This window comes from Leptonychotes weddellii, chromosome 10 (assembly GCF_054177405.1).
Source record: "Leptonychotes weddellii isolate Sample4059 chromosome 10, ASM5417740v2, whole genome shotgun sequence".
Taxonomy (NCBI): domain Eukaryota; kingdom Metazoa; phylum Chordata; class Mammalia; order Carnivora; family Phocidae; genus Leptonychotes; species Leptonychotes weddellii.
Genome location: NC_138378.1, coordinates 62,506,207 through 62,522,784, shown reverse-complemented (window position 1 = coordinate 62,522,784; position 16,578 = coordinate 62,506,207). Strand labels below are relative to the sequence as shown.

Sequence of the window (16,578 nt, the reverse complement as noted above, 5' to 3'; positions counted from 1 at the left end):
ATTCTAGAACTTCACCCAACTCTTCTGTCTGGATATTAACTCATTGTTCAAATCACAAATGCTTGGAAATAAAAGGGGAAAAAAAGTCAAAACTTTTAAAAAGATCCTACGGTTTGCCACTTCTTTCAAAAGAATTTAAGTATAAAATATGGAGCCATAGAATAATCTTCCATTCTCTCTTCTCTTAAAAAAAGGTTTCTGAGTATCAGTCTCCTGAACAATTCTTATGAACCTATTTCAGAAGTTTTAAATACTTGCATCTGAACAAATTCTAACTATGAAAGCCTCAGAATAGTTGAATCTTATAGAAGGTATAGAAAAGTTTTAAGGTACATCCCAGTTTCCTATATATTTTTACATTTCAGACTTGAATGCCATATGCATATGCATATGATTGCACACATGTATATTTGTGTCTTAAGAAGGTTTAAAACAAAATGAAACAGAGAGCTATCTTTCACAGATTTCAAATCTGAACAAAACCTAAGAAAGCACTCACTGAGTTTGTAGTATTTCCATTTTACAGACTGTGCAAGTATTACATAAATAGCTCAATAATTTATTGAGTGGAAGAACTGAGTTTCAAATCTGTTCAAGGTTCCACAGCTAACTGTAGCCTATACCTCAGCCTCCTGGCTCCTAGGCTGGTGTCCTTTTCATTTTACCATGCTGACTCTCCTGTTTCATCTTGAAAGAAGTCATTGCCTTGAAGGATGGATAAGAGGCAGTTAGGGCATTTCGGGAGGAAGAAAGGGGCATGAGCTAAGGTAGGGAAAAAGCACAGGTACCTATAGATTTATTTTTAGAAATTCTTTATAAAAAAATTTCACATATATATTTAAAAATTATATCCTGCTTCAAAACCCCCATTTCTGTTAAAGAAAGCAAGCATGGAATTAGATTTTCATTAAAACTATGACTAATTGGTTGCTAAGTTTTCTAAGTTGAACTGTAAAATCAAAGAATTCAAGAATAATAAAAGTGATTACTACTTTTATGATAAACAGGGTTATTGAGAACCTTGTCATTCAGTTTTATTTTAAAGTATGTATTTACAATGTTTTAAATACACATCTCTGGTGACAAGGATTACAGATATATTTATAAAAAGTTACCTCATCCCCACTTGTCACAAGGGGCAGAATGCATTTATATTTTTCTTTATGTGTAGTTGTCATGATGACATAATTATCTTCTTTATACAAAACTCCAGTTGTAGGCTAGAAATAGAACAAAAAATATACATTTTTTTTTTTTGGTTAAGTTGTATTACATTGAATAAATTACAGTCTTAGGTCAAAGTAATTCATCATGTCAACAGAGGATTTTTAAACGTATTTCCTAAGGCAGGGGAAAGGATTCTACAGGTTATTTAAGATCAAAATAAGGATGATAAGCTTTATCTTGATGTTATAACAGAAAAAAAAATGAACACAAATGAAATTTGGAGTATAAAGAAAAAAGTAGTAATGCAACAGACTGAAGTTGAAATAGGGATTAAAAAGTGTTAAGAGGTGGGGCACCTTGGTGGCACAGTGGGTTATGCGTCTGACTCTTGGTTTTGGCTCAGGGTGGTGAAATCGAGCCCCGCAAAGGGCTCCATGCTCAGTGCAGAGTCTGCTTGGGTTTTTCTTCTTCTCCCTCTGCACCCCCTGTCCCCCCCCAAAGCTCTCTCTCTCAAATAATTAATAAATCTTAAAAAAAAAAAAGCATTGAGGCAACGAAAGTTCATAGATACACCATTACTGAATACTTATTACTCCTATTAACAATTACCACCTATCTGTGATAGTCAATAGCATTTTATAAATGTACTCTCAATTCTGTTGGATGGGACACTTGAACATAATAATAGTGCATTATTTTTCATATTTGGATAAATTACTTTTAAAAGAAAAATCCCTAGGGGTGCCTAGGTGGCTCAGTCGGTTAAGCCTCTGCCTTTGGCTCAGATCATGGTCGTAGGGTCCTGGGGTCGAGCCTGACATTGGCCTTCCTGCTCAGTGGGGAGCCTGTTTCTCTCTCTCCCTCTCCGTCTGCCTCTCTCCCCAGCTTGTGCGCATGTGCTCTCTCTAATAAATGAATAAAATCTTAAAAAAAAAAAAAAGAAAAGAAAAAGAAAAATCCCTAAGGATCCTCTGTGCTGACTTAACTTTTTTTTTTTAGTATACATCCTAGGTCAGCAAACTCTTTCTGTAAAGGGCCAGGTAGTAAATATTTGAGGTTTTGTGGGCCATATGATTTCTGTTGCAACTATTCAACCATCCATTCTAGTAAGACATTGCATAGGCAAGAGGAAAATTAACAGGTATGGCTGTGTCCTGAAAAAACTTTATTTACAAAAATAGGTGGTTGGCCAACCCAAAGGTGAAGTTTGCCCATTCCCGCTATGTATCAACAAAACTATCTTTATTTTTTATTTATTTATTTATTTTTAAATTCTTATTTATTTATTTGACACACAGAGAGAGAGAGAGAGACAGCAAGAGAGGGAACACAAGCAGGGGGAGTGGGAGAGGGAGAAGCAGGCTTCCCGCGGAGCAGGGAGCCCGATGCGGGGCTCGATCCCAGGACCCTGGGATCACGACCTGAGCCGAAGGCAGATGCTTAATGACTGAGCCACCCAGGCGCCCCAACAAAACTATCTTTAAAGCTTAATATAAAACCAAACAAATTCACAAACCAAATATGAACCAATGTAATTCAAATGAACATTTCAATTAATATAACTCATATTATTTAACTAAACAGAAATCTTCGCTGTGTTATAGCAGATGTGTCACTACTAAGACAGAAGTTTTCATATTCTGATATGTGTTCTGTGAGATTCCAACTTTTTTTAAAAAATATTTTATTTATTTATTTGACAGAGAGAGACATAGCGAGAGAGGGAACACAAGCAGGGGGAGTGGGAGAGGGAGAAGCAGGCTTCCCGCGGGCAGGGAGCCTGATGCGGGGCTGAATCCCAGGACCCTGGGATCATGACCTGAGCTGAAGGCAGACGCTTAACGACTGAGCCACCCAGGCGCCCCATGATAATTCAACTCTTAACTTCTCATTTACGATACTGTGAAACCACTATACTATTTGGCCATCCCTCATGAAGAAAGAACCACTCTTATTAAGTAACTGTTCTTTTCTCAATTTAACAAGAAGGACTCATAACCATAATAAAACAAGTACTACTTGATCCAATGTTATCTTACACACAAATGCAAATTATTGCAATGTTTTTCCAAGACAATAAAACAAAACAAAAAATAGTAGTAAATACAAGCTGTAATTAGCTGTATTGCAGTTTTAAGTCCTTAACATTTTTTAACTCATCGATCTTTAAGACAAACATTCTACCCATCTTCAGAAAAGTAAATTGAAGCCCAGAGCTTAATTTGTACAAGGTGGGGCGCCTGGGTGGCTCAGTCGGCTAAGGGTCTGCCTTCAGCTCAGGTCATGATTCCAGGGCCCTGGGATCGAGCCCCTCATCGGGCTCCCTGCTCAGCGGGGAGCCTGCTTCTCCCTCTGCCTCTGCTGCTCCCCCTGCTTGTGTTCTCTCTTGCTCACTCTTTCTCTTTCAAATAAGTAAATAAAATCTTCTAAAAAAATTTGTACAAGGTAACAAAGCTAGTAAGTAGCACAGTACAGAGATGAATCCAAGCAGACTGGTTCCATATTTTGTGTGCTCTTAACTGTTTTATGTTTATAATATGTTTTAACATATTTGCATCAGCATTTGTTAACATTTTTTTAGATTACTATATAGGCTCCTGGATTATGACGAAGGATCCTTATTTAAAAGACCACTGTAAGTGAAGAGGGGAACCAAAGAGACTTGAAAGCGAGAGTTACAAAACCAAATTTATGAAAAAGGGATCCTTAGAAACATTTATTCAGTTGTGCCAACAAATTACTATAAGACGTAACATTTACAAAGCCTTTCACCGTTTTTCAGATATATGCAGAATGTGTGCAGAGTTGTTCAAAGCACGACTCACATTTGCTGAGCAATGGCTGGCCTGAAGTCTTGCCAAATCATTCCTGTAGAGTAGCGAAGGCAACCAGTAGCATATGACTTAAGAGTATTTACCTCTATTTGTGAAGTACCTGCAACTCTAATGTTCAGAATTGAATTCCACAGCAATATTGACTTATTTACTAAAACATTCACAATGCCAACAATGGAAAAAGAACTGCTTGCTTGGAACCACAGCAAAGAAAGGAAGACAATTCTTTCTTTGTAATAAAACCATTCTTGGGGCTTTATGTTTATATGATAAGAAACTCATTCCTCCTGGAAAAGGACTTCGGCTACCTCCATTTTGACCTCAAACTTCCTAGTTGGGTTCTTCCTTCCAGCTTGTCTCTTGGCTCAGACTGGAAGATCCAGGGGGCAAAGCATTCCCTGATGGGAACCAAAACTATTCCCTCAAGTAGAAAGGACTGCCTGAACCAGCAAGACGCCTCCCCATGACTGACTCCATGACAAGGTTTGATTTGACCTTCAGTGCCTCCCTGAACATACCCACGCCACCTTTGCCCATATTTTTCATACATAAATCTGGAAGTATTTTCAGTACTTTGGAGACAGTCTTTGAGCTGCCAGTCTGCTGTGTTCTGGGTGCTGGCCTCACTGAAATTAAATCCTTTCTTGTTTCACCACCATTCATTTCTCTGAGTTTGGATTTTGTCAGCTGTGAGTGGCTGAACCTCGTCTGTTTGGAATCCCCAGACCTAGGTGCTTTTGCACCCCTGTGCCCTGGCTATACTCTGTCTACTGTTTTTAGGTCTAGGTAAAGGGTAACAAGAAATAAAAGCCATCACTTGTTTGAAGATGCAAAGATTTGTCTTTCATTAGTTTTGGAAGGGTTGCTTTCCTCTTCAATAAAACAGATCAAGTAGCAATTCCTCTATCTGAAAACTGCTGGAATAGTGAGTCACTTATTGGGAACACAAACTAAAAATTTTAACAAACTTTATCCTCTTTTTCATAAAGAAATTACTGGGAAAAAGTTAACCTTTTCTGATTTTCTAAGTTAAAAAACTTTTTTGATCTGCTACTAAAAATGTTTCCTTTTGATTTAGTAAAACAGTTCTTTAGGAAAATGAAATATAATAAATTCTGAATATACAGAATTGCAGATAGTGTAAAAAAATTCCATATAATACCTTAATGTATTTTCAGTGTAAGAGGTGGTATTAGTGATTTGATTAAAGTCAGATATTAATATAATGAAACCAATCCAAGGGGGTATGGTACTTTAAGGTTAAGGAACTTAAAAAATATGTTGGCAGGGGAGAAATTCCTAATGTTTGACAAGAGTCTGGAAGAATTAAGATAGAGGATGAGAGACAAAAGAGAGAAGCTGTAAAATAAACTCAGTGGTACAACTTCCCAGCATATATACACATGCTTGGAAAACAAACAAACAAACATGCTTGGAACTATGGAGTTGGTTCCCATTCTTCCCAAGCATAGTGTTTGGGGTAAGTTTTTGTTTTGTTTTGTTTTTAAAGTAGGTTCAGAGCCCAACGCAGGGCCTGAACTCATGACCCTGAGATCAAGACCTAAGCTGAGATCAAGAGTCGGAGGCTTAACTGACTGAGCCACTCAGGTACCCCTATGGGAAGTTTTTGAGTGGGAATATATTTCCAAGAGAAGTAAAGAGAAAATTGGACTTATTCTGTGGTTTTACTTTGGTGAAATCTGTGAACTCTGTGAAGTAATGAATAGTTGAACAGTTTAATGAGAGATGGTATTTCAGAAGAAAAATATATACACACAAAAAAACTGAATGCTAAAAACCAGTAAACAAAGACTATCATAGTCATTAATTAGTTAACATAAACATTAAAAAATATACACAGTTTTGGTGCTTAATAACTTTTCTAAGTAAATTTGAAAGCAAGATTATAAAGATTATATGTTGTTTTGATATATCTGAATGGGGAGATGATTTAAAGCACAGAAGAATTTTAAAGCTAAAAAAAAAAATTCACATCTTCCAATCTAGTCTCTCCCAATTTCAGATAGTAGAGAGATAAAGGCACTTATCCCAGTTCATACAGCTGCTTAGTTATATTTGTCCCACCAACTGGCCCATAAAAGAAAATGACAGTGCGAGGTGAGGAGGGCTGTAGTGTCAATTACAAAAAGGAGGGAAGAGAAGCCTCAAGATTAAAAAGTACTAAAACAAAACCCAAAGGCCAATGATAAAGACTCCTACAGTTTATTTTTGCATGAGGGCCACAGACCTTTTGCCAAATCACAGAAAAAGGTCTCTAGATTTTCCTCAAAATAACTTAAAAAAAAATTTTTTTTATTAAAGATTTTATTTATTTGTCAGAGAGAAAGAAGGGGGGCACAAGCAGGGAGCTCGATGTGGATGAGGGACTCAATCCCAGGTCCTGGGATCATGACCTGAGCTGAAGGTGGACACTTAACTGACTGAGCCACCCTGGCATCGCTCAAAATAACTTAAAAAAAAAAAAAAAGAAAAAAACTTCAGAAAAACTTCAGATGTGCCCATCTTAGATTATGTTACATTGCCAAAGAGAATTAAAAATTAAAATTCAAAATAAAATTGAGAGATATGTGAAAGGTTCGTAGAGGATACATTTAAGACAGATCTTCCATAACCTTTTTTTAGCCAGCAAACACCAGTGCCAGAAAGAAAACAGAGTAACAATCTGGTAGTAACCTCTAAAAAGGCCAGTTTTAGTTATCCACTTGTAAGTCAGGAAGTCTTCAGAGTTGCATATCAGCATGTAATTTTTATTTTTATTTTTTTTAAAGATTTTATTTATTTACTTGAGAGAGAGAGAATGAGAGACAGAGAGCACGAGGGCAGAGGGAGAAGAAGACCCCCTGCTGAGCAGGGAGCCCGATGCGGGACTCGATCCCGGGACTCCAGGATCATGACCTGAGCCGAAGGCAGTCGCTTAACCAACTGAGCCACCCAGGCGCCCTCAGCATGTAATTTTTAAATTAAAAACCAAAAAAATAACAGGGCGCCTGGGTGGCTCAGTCAGTTAAGTATCTGACTTCAGCTCAGGTTAAGATCTTGGGGTCCTGGGATAGAGCCCCGAGTTGGGCTTCCTGCTCAGCAGGGAGTCTGCTAGTCCCTCTGCCTCTCTGTCTGCCCCTCCCCCTGCTTGTGTTCTCTCTGCCTCTTTCTCAAATAAATAAAATCTTAAAAAAAAAAAACCTGGGGGTGCCTGGGTGGCTCGGTTGGTTGGGCGACTGCCTTCGGCTCAGGTCATGATCCTGGAGTCCCGGGATCGAGTCCCACATCGGGCTCCCTGCTCAGCAGGGAGTCTGCTTCTCCCTCTGACCCTCCTCCCTCTCATGCTCTCTGTCTCTCATTCTCTCTCTCGCAAATAAATAAAAAATTAAAAAAAAACAAACAAAAAAACCTGACAAGTGCAAGAGTAAAATACTTTAATGACAACACTCTGAAACACTTCTTATGTTTATTCTGTGTGCTCTTTTGAAAGATAACAGAGGTTGGACTAAATTATTCTCACTTCAAGACTGCTAAAGTTATATCTCACTTATAACAAACTTTTATATAAGTATTTTATTTTATTTTTTTAAAAGATTTTATTTATTTATTTGAGAGAGAGAGAGAGAGCACAAGCAGTGAGGAGGGGCAGAGGGAGAGAGAGAAGCAGACTGCCCACTAACCAGGGAGCCTGACTCGGGACTTCATCCCAGAATTCTGGGATCATGACCCCAGCCGAAGAAGCTGCTTAACCGACTGAGCCACCCAGATGCCCTCTAAGTATTTTAATATAACAATATTTCATGGCATTCATACAAAGATAAACCTGGCTTCTCAGAGAAATATTTACTTAGATAATGTTGAGTACCACTGAACTACAAGAATAGGAGAATTGAAAAGAAGAGGAATAGAGAAATAAACAAGTGTGAAATATTTGCAAAAACTAACATTTGTAAATAGAAAACTGTTGTGGTAACCATAACATCTGTTGTCCTGCTAAATCTTGCTTTGACATCATGCTATCACTTATTCTTGTTTCAATGAAGTAGTAATAGAACAATATGGTAATAGAACAAAAGAGTCATCCCAAATGGAATGACTACAGGTAACTGGAATAAGAATTTTAAAAAAGCTTTTGTATTTTCCAAGACTTCAGTTTGAAATAAATAAATTAACTACTACACGGTAAGCGTCTTAAGTGCACAGTTTTTATTGGCCTACAGTGGTAGGAAGACTTTTCAGCAGAGTACTTCCTAAAGACAGAGGATCGCAAATTTTCATTACTGTGAAGTTATAAAAATGTTCATCACTCTAGGAAAACTGATCACAGAATCTCATGTTCTGGGGTTTTAAATAACAGTCGTAATATCAGCACCCTAAAGGTTATCCTGAATAGAATGTCATTAACATCTCAAAGGCCAAATAACCCTCTCGGAAACAACTCTGAAGGAGAAAGAGCTGTGAGTATGTACATATACACGTGTGTGTATACAAGACAGAAATGACTAGTATGCGAGAGGGAACTCCTATCTGCAGTACAACCGGCTGTGTGGGTAGGGTGGTAATACTGAAGGAGAGAAGGCGGCTGGTGGAGGAAGACCTGCAGCTGACTCTCTAAAGAGAAGATAAATACCTGTGCCTGACGTGATTCTAAGAAAGCTTCTTCCACGGGGTGGGAGTATTGGTAAGCAATGTCTAACGCGACAAATTTAAAAGGCGGAGAGCAGGTGACCGCTGGATCCTCAATGCTTAGCATGGAGGGCACAACCACATAATGTGTTCGCTAACCACTTGCTGTATGAATGAATGAATGCGAGGTAAATGAACCTTTGGATTAGGGAAAGGAGGCATTCGCCTGCCGAGGTGGTTCTGGAGGAGAAAAGCGCAGGTACCGAGGGAAGGGGCCAAACCCTAGTGCTAGGAGGGAGAGAGAGATGGCTACAGGATTCGCGAGGGCACTGACCAGAGAGAACTCGGTGCCGGGCCAGTTGACTCGGAAAGGGATGTCATCGCTGAGCTGGGGGAGCGCTCGGCCGCCACCGGACGCCTCTAGGAGGCCGCAGAGGACCAATAACACCGGCCCGCCTGGGACCAGACTACGCGCGCCGCCTCCTCCTTCCTCCATCCTCCGCTGCCGATTTCTCCAGCCACCGCCACAACCTCCTCTGCCCATAGAGGAGAGGAGGGGGAGGAGGAGGAGGAGGCGGCGGGACTACTAAGCACCCAGGCAGCCCGGGGCCCAACTGCCGCCACGTCTCCTTCCGGAGAGCCGGGCAACGCCACCTCCGCCCCCTTGGGACTCCCGCCACTGTTTCCGGGGCAGGCGGCATATCAACATCCGGGGCCACCAAGCCGTCCGCCTACGGAAGCCGGGACGCCGGTTGGCGGTCTCGTGGTGGAGGGGGGGAGGGGAGAAATCGAACGTCGCGGCCTCCCGGGAGCTGACTCCGAAGACCTGGCCTCAGACCAGGCCTTTCCGCGCAGAAGTGACGGCACCGAGAACCGGTGAGTACGGGAGGCGGCGGTCGCTCCCTCCTGCCACCCGCGCGGCTCTCCAGCGGGTGGGCGGTGGCTTGGCCCGCAATGGAGCGGGAAGAAGAGCGTGAACTCGGCGGGTGTAGTCATTAGATGCCAAAATTCGAGGTGGCGCTAAGTGAGAAGTGGCGGTGTTCCTGACTTAGCTACCCTCCAGCTGCTTTTCTTTCTCCTTTTCTCCGCACGTAGCATCTGTACACTTCATTTTTCCCGCTTGAAGCTTCTCTCCGCCTCTTCTCCCGTGGGTTGTGGTCATCTCAGTTCCTTGCAGCCACTGACTAACGCAGGGCGGTGTGCTCATTCTCTGCAGCGCTAGCTTAGGGGATACCCGAGCTGAGGAATCCTATCGTACCCCAGGGTAAGAATGCTGTGTTTCTCCGAGGTTGGTATGGACCGAGACTCCTCTTGGAGAGGGCAGCCCCTGCGTTTCCACCCGTGCGGCTTCTTCATCCCAGAGTTGACGTTATCGGATTGTTTTATCAGAGAAGCTGATAAGTTTCCTTATGTGAGGTTCGGGGCCAGGCGAATGTGAGGTTATGAATTCACCTGAGGTTAAGACACGTCTGACTGCGTTCAAAATAAGACAAAAAGTTTTAAATTTCCCTCTCCCTTTTAAAAATGCCATTGTTTTCATTTCCAGTATAATGGATTATACAGTGGTAGTCATAGAGCACCTAGAATTGTCTTTCTGGATGTGCTTAAAGCTGAACTCTCCCCTAACTCCTCGAATTTGAACTAAATCAAAAAGCGGGAAGGGCAGGCTTATTTTTCATCTTAAAAGTTTCTTTCTTCTTCTTCTTTTTTTTTTTTTTAAATATAAGGAATCCACAGTTTCAAAGAAAATTACTTTGGTCTAGCATTGAGGTGTTGTTTATTAATTTGTTTAGTACTTATTAGTGCTTAATATGTGCCAGACCAGTGGGTTTGGTAAAATGGCAAATAAATGGGTCTCTGCCCTCTGTCCCTCTTGGTCTAGCAAGGTAGATTACACAAATAATTGCAACCTATTGTGGTAATAAAATAGTAGTTAACATTTACTTAGCATTTATTGTGTGCTAGACACTAGTCTAAATACTTTATATATTTATGAAGCAGGTACTGTATATTATAGAGTAGAGGGATGTAAAAGTGGAGGTATAAAGAAGGAAGTGAGGAACTCTAGGGTTCAACAGGAAAGGCTTTCCAAGAGAGGTGACATTAGAACTGGGGTTTTAAGGATTTATAGGAGTTCAGGTAGATGGAGAAGTGCATTTGCAGCATAATTCTTCTTGATGATCCATTAGGACTTTTTGGTGTAGTCAGAGGACAGGACAGGATGCAATCATCAGCAGGAGATTGGTACGATGGAGGGACAGAGGCAGTCAGTTCAGGGAACGTTGCATATGTTCTGAAGAAGTGTTTGAGCTTTATCCAATAGGTCAGAGTTATTGCAGACTTTTTGCATTGGAATCATCTGACGTGACTCCTGTTTCTCAAGTATACAAAGATTAATTCCAAATGGATTAAAGATTTAACTAATCACCCACAAAAAAGAGAAAAAATACAAGAAAACTTATTTAAGGGTATAATTAATCTTTGTGAGTAAAATAGGAAATCCTTGTATCATCAAAGAAAAAGACATATTTGAGTAAATAAAAATGAAAAATACTTGTAAGGCGCTGGTTTAGTCTCTGGGGCTATAATAATGGAATCTGGCTCAGTAGAGCTTATGTTCAAATAAGGGGGGTTACTTAAATAACAAATAAATAAGATACTTTCTGGTACTGGCAAATGCTGCTTAGAAACTCGGGTTATATGAAAGAGAATACCTATGGAATGTGCTGCTTAGGTAGATGATCAGAGTAAACTTGTGTTAGGAAGTAACACTTGAGTGGTGACTTGAAATGATGAGGAAGAAGTCACACCAGAATTCCAGGCAGAGGTCCTGAGGCAGGGATGAGTGGTGTGTTGGACGGACAGAAGGAAGGCCCATGTGGCTAGAGATGTATGTTTGAGAGGCAGGAAGAGGACGACACAGGAGGGTGATAGGAAGGAGAATGATAGGGCCTGATGCACATTCGTGAAGATCATTATGGCTGTTGTGTGGAAAATTGATTATAGGGGATGTTATGGGCTGAATTGTGTTCCCCTAAAGGATATGTTGAAGTTCTAACCCCTGGAACCTCGTGAGTGTGAATTTATTTGGAAATAGGGTCTTTGCAGATGTAATCAAGTTAAGATGAAGTCATACTGAATTAGGGTGGGTCCTAATCTGCTGACTCGTGTCTTTATTTTTTTATTTTTTATTTTTTTAAAGATTTTATTCATTTATTTGAGAGAGAATGAGATAGAGAGAGCATGAGAGGGGGGAGGGTCAGCGGGAGAAGCAGACTCCCTGCCGAGCAGGGAGCCCGATGTGGGACTCGATCCCGGGACTCCAGGATCATGACCTGAGCCGAAGGCAGTCGCTTAACCAACTGAGCCACCCAGGCGCCCTGACTCGTGTCTTTATAAAAAAGAGGGAAATTTGAACACAGACAAGACATACAGAGAGGCTACTGTGTGAAGATGGAGGGAGAGATTGGAGTATGCATCTGCAAGCTAGGGAACACTGAAGATTGCCAGCAACCACCACAAGTTAGGAAGAGGTAAGGAAGGATCCTCCCCTAGGGATTTCAGAGAGATCATCGCCCTGCTGACACCTTGATTTCAGACTTAAACCCTAGAACTGTGAAACAATACATTTCTGTTTTTTAAGCTACCTGGTTTGTAGTAATTTGTTTTGGCAGCCATAGGAAACTAATATAGGAGGCAAGGGTGGTAACAGGGAGACCAGTTAGGAAGCTGGTAACAATGGAGAATGGAGAGAAGTGGCCTGATTTGGAATACATTTTTCAGTAGAGCATCTTGAACTTGCTGGTGGATTAGATGTGGCAAAGATGAATTAATGATGATATCTAGATATTTTTTATGAGGAACTGGTGGTGCAGTTTACAGAAAGAGGGAAGAACAGAATGTGGACTGGTTGGGAACCATGTGTTTTTGTTTGTTTGTTTCACTTTTTATTTTGAAATAATTTCAGATTTACATAAAAGTTGTAAGACTTGAACCCAGATTCCTCAGTAGTTAACATTTTACCGAGTATGTGTTTTGATTACAATAATAATAATTTATGCATCAAGAGTTCTGTTTTGGACATATTAAGTTATAGAGACTGATATCCGAGTGGAGCTAACAAGTTGGCTAAATAAGTCTGAAGCTCAGTGGGGAGGTCAGGACTGGAGTTATAAATAAATATCATTGTTATCAGCATTAATAAATGCTGCTAAATATAGAGGTTATGTTAAAGGTTACCATGGAGGTTAAAGCCACGGTTCTGGCTGAGATCATCTCTGGAAAACAGATGAGGATAACAAAGGGAAGAAAAGGGCCATTGCAACATTAAATACTGAACAGCATTGAAGAGTTAACAAAATAGCCTGGAAGGTATGCCCATTAAAGCAGAAAGAAAATCAGGGAACTGAGATAAAAAGAGAGTCAAGAGAAAGAAGTGTTTTAAGGAGGGAGTAACCAACTAGCTGAGTCAAATAAATGCTGCTGGGGAGTTGTATAAGTTGAGGATAAATTAGTAACCCCTGGATTTGGCAGTGTGGAGGAGGAGTAAAAGGAAAAAAGGCTTGATTGGATTGGATTGAAGTGGAGGGCTTGCTACGTTACACATTAAATTGAAAGCAACGTGCTTTTGCATTTTAGCAGAGTATAGACCAGAGTTTCTCAGCCTTGGCACTATTGACATTTGGGCCAGATGATCCTATGTTGTGTGGGGCTGTGTTGGGCATTGTATGATGTTTAGTAGTATCCCTGGCATGTGGTCCACTCAGTGCTAGTAGAAATCCCTCCCTGCTTTGGTAGTGACAACCAAAAATGTCTGCAGATACTGCCAAATGTCCCTTGGCAAGCAAAACGGCCCATGGTTGAGAACCACTGGTTTAGACTCTTAAATGAAAACCGTGAATATTCATGATAAATTTTTAGGTGATAGCTCACTGATTGAGAAGATTAGGGGCAGGCAGGGGACCTTTCTAGCACTCCAAGAAATTAGCAATATAGTGAATACCTACTTTGCTTATAATACAGATGGTCCTGTTTGTATTGTATCTTTGATGATTCATAAGGCATTTAATCTTACCTTGCACTAATTTCATTATTATGCACATTGGTTATCATCATAGAGGATTTGGATATAAATATGTAGAAGATTGTTCTGAATCTGTATTAAACCCATCATAGTCTAGAAGTTGTTATTTTGAAAAAATAGTCAACACTACTTCATTTAATAGTCTTTTACTTTTTCTCATATAAACATGGTACAGTATATGCGAGTTTAAATTTCAGTTATTTTAAGTTTCTGATTCATCGATTACGGAAAAATTCCCCTTTATTTGGCAAAGCTACCCTTTTCTGCATATAAGGGAGTTAGTCTTAATGCAGCAATTTTCACTTAGTTGCAGACCTACAGATCCTGGGGAGGGATCAAGAAGGTTGTGCAGTTATTCATCTAACAAATATGGTTTGGAGGCACTGTCCTAAGTACTAAGGGTGCTATAAAAATGATGTAGATATAGATCAAGTCCATCAAGATGTTACCACCTAGAAAGGGAGGTAGGACTTGTGTGTAACTATATTAAAAGTGAGAGGTATTGTTAGAGAAGTACTGTACAGATAAAGTATTGTGGACATTCAAAGGAGGGGGTGATTGCCTCTAGCGAGGGATGAGAGGAAGGAAGGGTAGAAACACTAAAGTAGTCCTGGCATTTGTATTGGACCTTAACAGATGGTAGGGTTTGGATTTACAGGGCTGGGAAAGGCCTGTTTTAAGTGGATGAAAAAACATGAGCCCAAGACTTACTTAGATCAAAAGTAATTTGGTTTGAGTACAGGCAGGGAGCTTGCGAATGACAAAGGAATTTAAAATGTGACAAGGGTGACATTTCACCCTGGTGGGAAAAGGATGTTTTAATTAATAAATGCTGCTAGTATAATTTGCTATCCATTTATAAGAAAACCAACTAGATCCCCTCTTCATAAAATACACAAAAACTGAACTGTAAATGAGTTAAATATATATATCTATATGAAGAGATGAGGAGAATATTTGTATAACTGGAATAGAGATGACATTTTTTAGTAAGATAGAAAATCCAGATACTATAAAAGGGAAAGATAGACCTGCTTTTTTTTTTTTTTTTTTAAAGATTTTATTTATTTATTTGAGAGAGAGAGAATGAGAGACAGAGAGCATGAGAGGGAGGAGGGTCAGAGGGAGAAGCAGACTCCCTGCCGAGCAGGGAGCCTGATGCGGGACTCGATCCCGGGACTCCAGGATCTTGACCTGAGCCGAAGGCAGTCGCTTAACCAACTGAGCCACCCAGGCGCCCCAAGATAGACCTGCTTTAATAAATGTTTTAAAATTAGTAATTTCTGTTAAAATTAAAAATGTGTAAACCTTTGGCCTAGTGATTTTACTTTTTGGATTTGCCCTGATACATAAGAATGTAGGTATAAAGATATTCATTGTGTCATTATCTGTAGTGGTGAAAAAAACTCCTGGGTATCTGAGTTTTCAACAATAAGGCTATGGCTGAATAAATAATTATATATAAACTGTGCAACTGAATAGTGAGGTGGTTAGGAGCAGAGGCTTAGGAGTTAGCCCAGTTAGATTCTGATCCCAGCTCTACCATCTAACCACATGTCTGATGTTGGGAATGTTTCTTAACCTCTTTAGAGCTCAGTTTTCTTATCCTTCAAATGAAGAAAATAACAAATGGTAAGATGTAAGAACTAATGATAATTCACTTTATTTATTCTATTCATGTACCAGATGTTGTGTCCAGGCACTATTTTTTTTTTTTAATTTTTTTAAGATTTTATTTATTTGCGAGACAGAGAATGAGAGACAGAGAGCATGAGAGGGAGAGGGTCAGAGGGAGAAGCAGACTCCCTGCTGAGCAGGGAGCCCGATGTGGGACTCGATCCCGGGACTCCAGGATCATGACCTGAGCCGAAGGCAGTCGCTTAACCAACTGAGCCACCCAGGCACCCCAGGCACTATTTTAAGCACTTAATAGATACAAACTTATTTAATTGATTTAGCCCTCCTAATAACCAAAAAGTAGGTTTTATTGTTTTCCCCATTTTACTGATGAGGAAACTGAGACACAAGTTAATACGATATTCTAATATAATTCACACACACGTAAAGTTAATATATTTATGCCACACTATAAAATATGCCTGAATAAAACCAAAAATTTTTTTTCAGTTGAAATTTTTATGAATCACAAATGAGAACCAAACAGTTGGGCTTTAAGTTAAAAGTTACCCAAAATCTCTATATTGTTTCTCATTTAGACATAGAAAGGGCAAAACCAGTAAAAACAAAGCTCAGCTGAACAGCTGGTATGCACTCTGAGGTTGTGTAGCACTAATTACTCCAGAGGCTGCCTAAGAACATAATTGTCCTTTTCTCTTCATTTCCAGTACTGATTTTTTCCCCTCCAGTTCCTCCTTTGAATATAATTTACTCTGCAGTAATAAGAAAGAAGACATAAGAGAACTGGGATGCACATTTTGGGAAAAATAAAGGAAAATAAAAGCTTTTGGCCTTCAGACATTTTTTTGGTTAAAATATAACACAAACACAGGTGACAGAATGCCAGCAAATACACAGGTGCATGTCAATATTGTATGTGTTTCTCCGGCGTACAACAATACATATGTTGTATTCTTGCCAAACCTAAGAAAATAATCAAATCCCAAATGTGGCAACTTGTACAAGACCACTGGCCTGGACGTTGAAAAAAGTCAGTGACTAAGAAAAGGAGACCTTTTTTTTTTTTAAAGAAGATAGTATTTTATTTTAACAATTTTTTTTTTTTTTTAAGATTTTATTTATTTATCTGACAGAGACACAGCAAGAGAGGGAACACAAGCAGGGGGAGTGCGAGAGGGAGAAGCAAGCTTCCTGCCGAGCAGGGAGCCTGATGCGGGGCTCGATCCCAGG

At 39.9% G+C, this 16,578-nt stretch overlaps 2 protein-coding genes across 11 annotated transcripts in view; one reads left to right on the top strand and one right to left on the bottom strand.

The window, feature by feature from the left end:
* The window catches only part of ERLEC1 (endoplasmic reticulum lectin 1), a 30,785-nt gene extending 21,478 nt beyond the window's left edge, over positions 1–9,307 (bottom strand). For 2 of the 6 annotated variants that reach the window (XM_081832031.1, XM_081832033.1), the window contains exons 1-2: positions 8,962–9,307; positions 1,116–1,220 (exon numbers count right to left, since the gene is read on the bottom strand). In XM_081832031.1, coding sequence (XP_081688157.1) covers positions 1,116–1,220; positions 8,962–9,171 — 315 coding nt within the window. In that variant the 5' untranslated portion in view covers positions 9,172–9,307. The remainder of the gene's footprint in view (positions 1–1,115; positions 1,221–8,961) is intronic. The other 4 variants (XM_081832028.1, XM_081832032.1, XM_081832030.1 and 1 more) reach the window with 3 other exon arrangements.
* An 80-nt stretch (positions 9,308–9,387) lies between these two features.
* ASB3 (ankyrin repeat and SOCS box containing 3) overlaps positions 9,388–16,578 on the top strand; it is a 95,046-nt gene continuing 87,855 nt past the window's right edge. For 2 of the 5 annotated variants that reach the window (XR_014148896.1, XM_081832024.1), the window contains exon 1: positions 12,024–12,160. Coding sequence is in view for 2 of the 5 variants with exons in the window: in XM_081832024.1 (XP_081688150.1) it covers positions 12,081–12,160 (80 nt within the window). In the remaining 3 variants the exon portion in view is untranslated. Of the gene's footprint in view, positions 9,504–9,722; positions 9,892–12,022; positions 12,161–16,578 lie in introns of those variants that run through there. The other 3 variants (XM_081832025.1, XM_031030705.2, XM_081832027.1) reach the window with 3 other exon arrangements.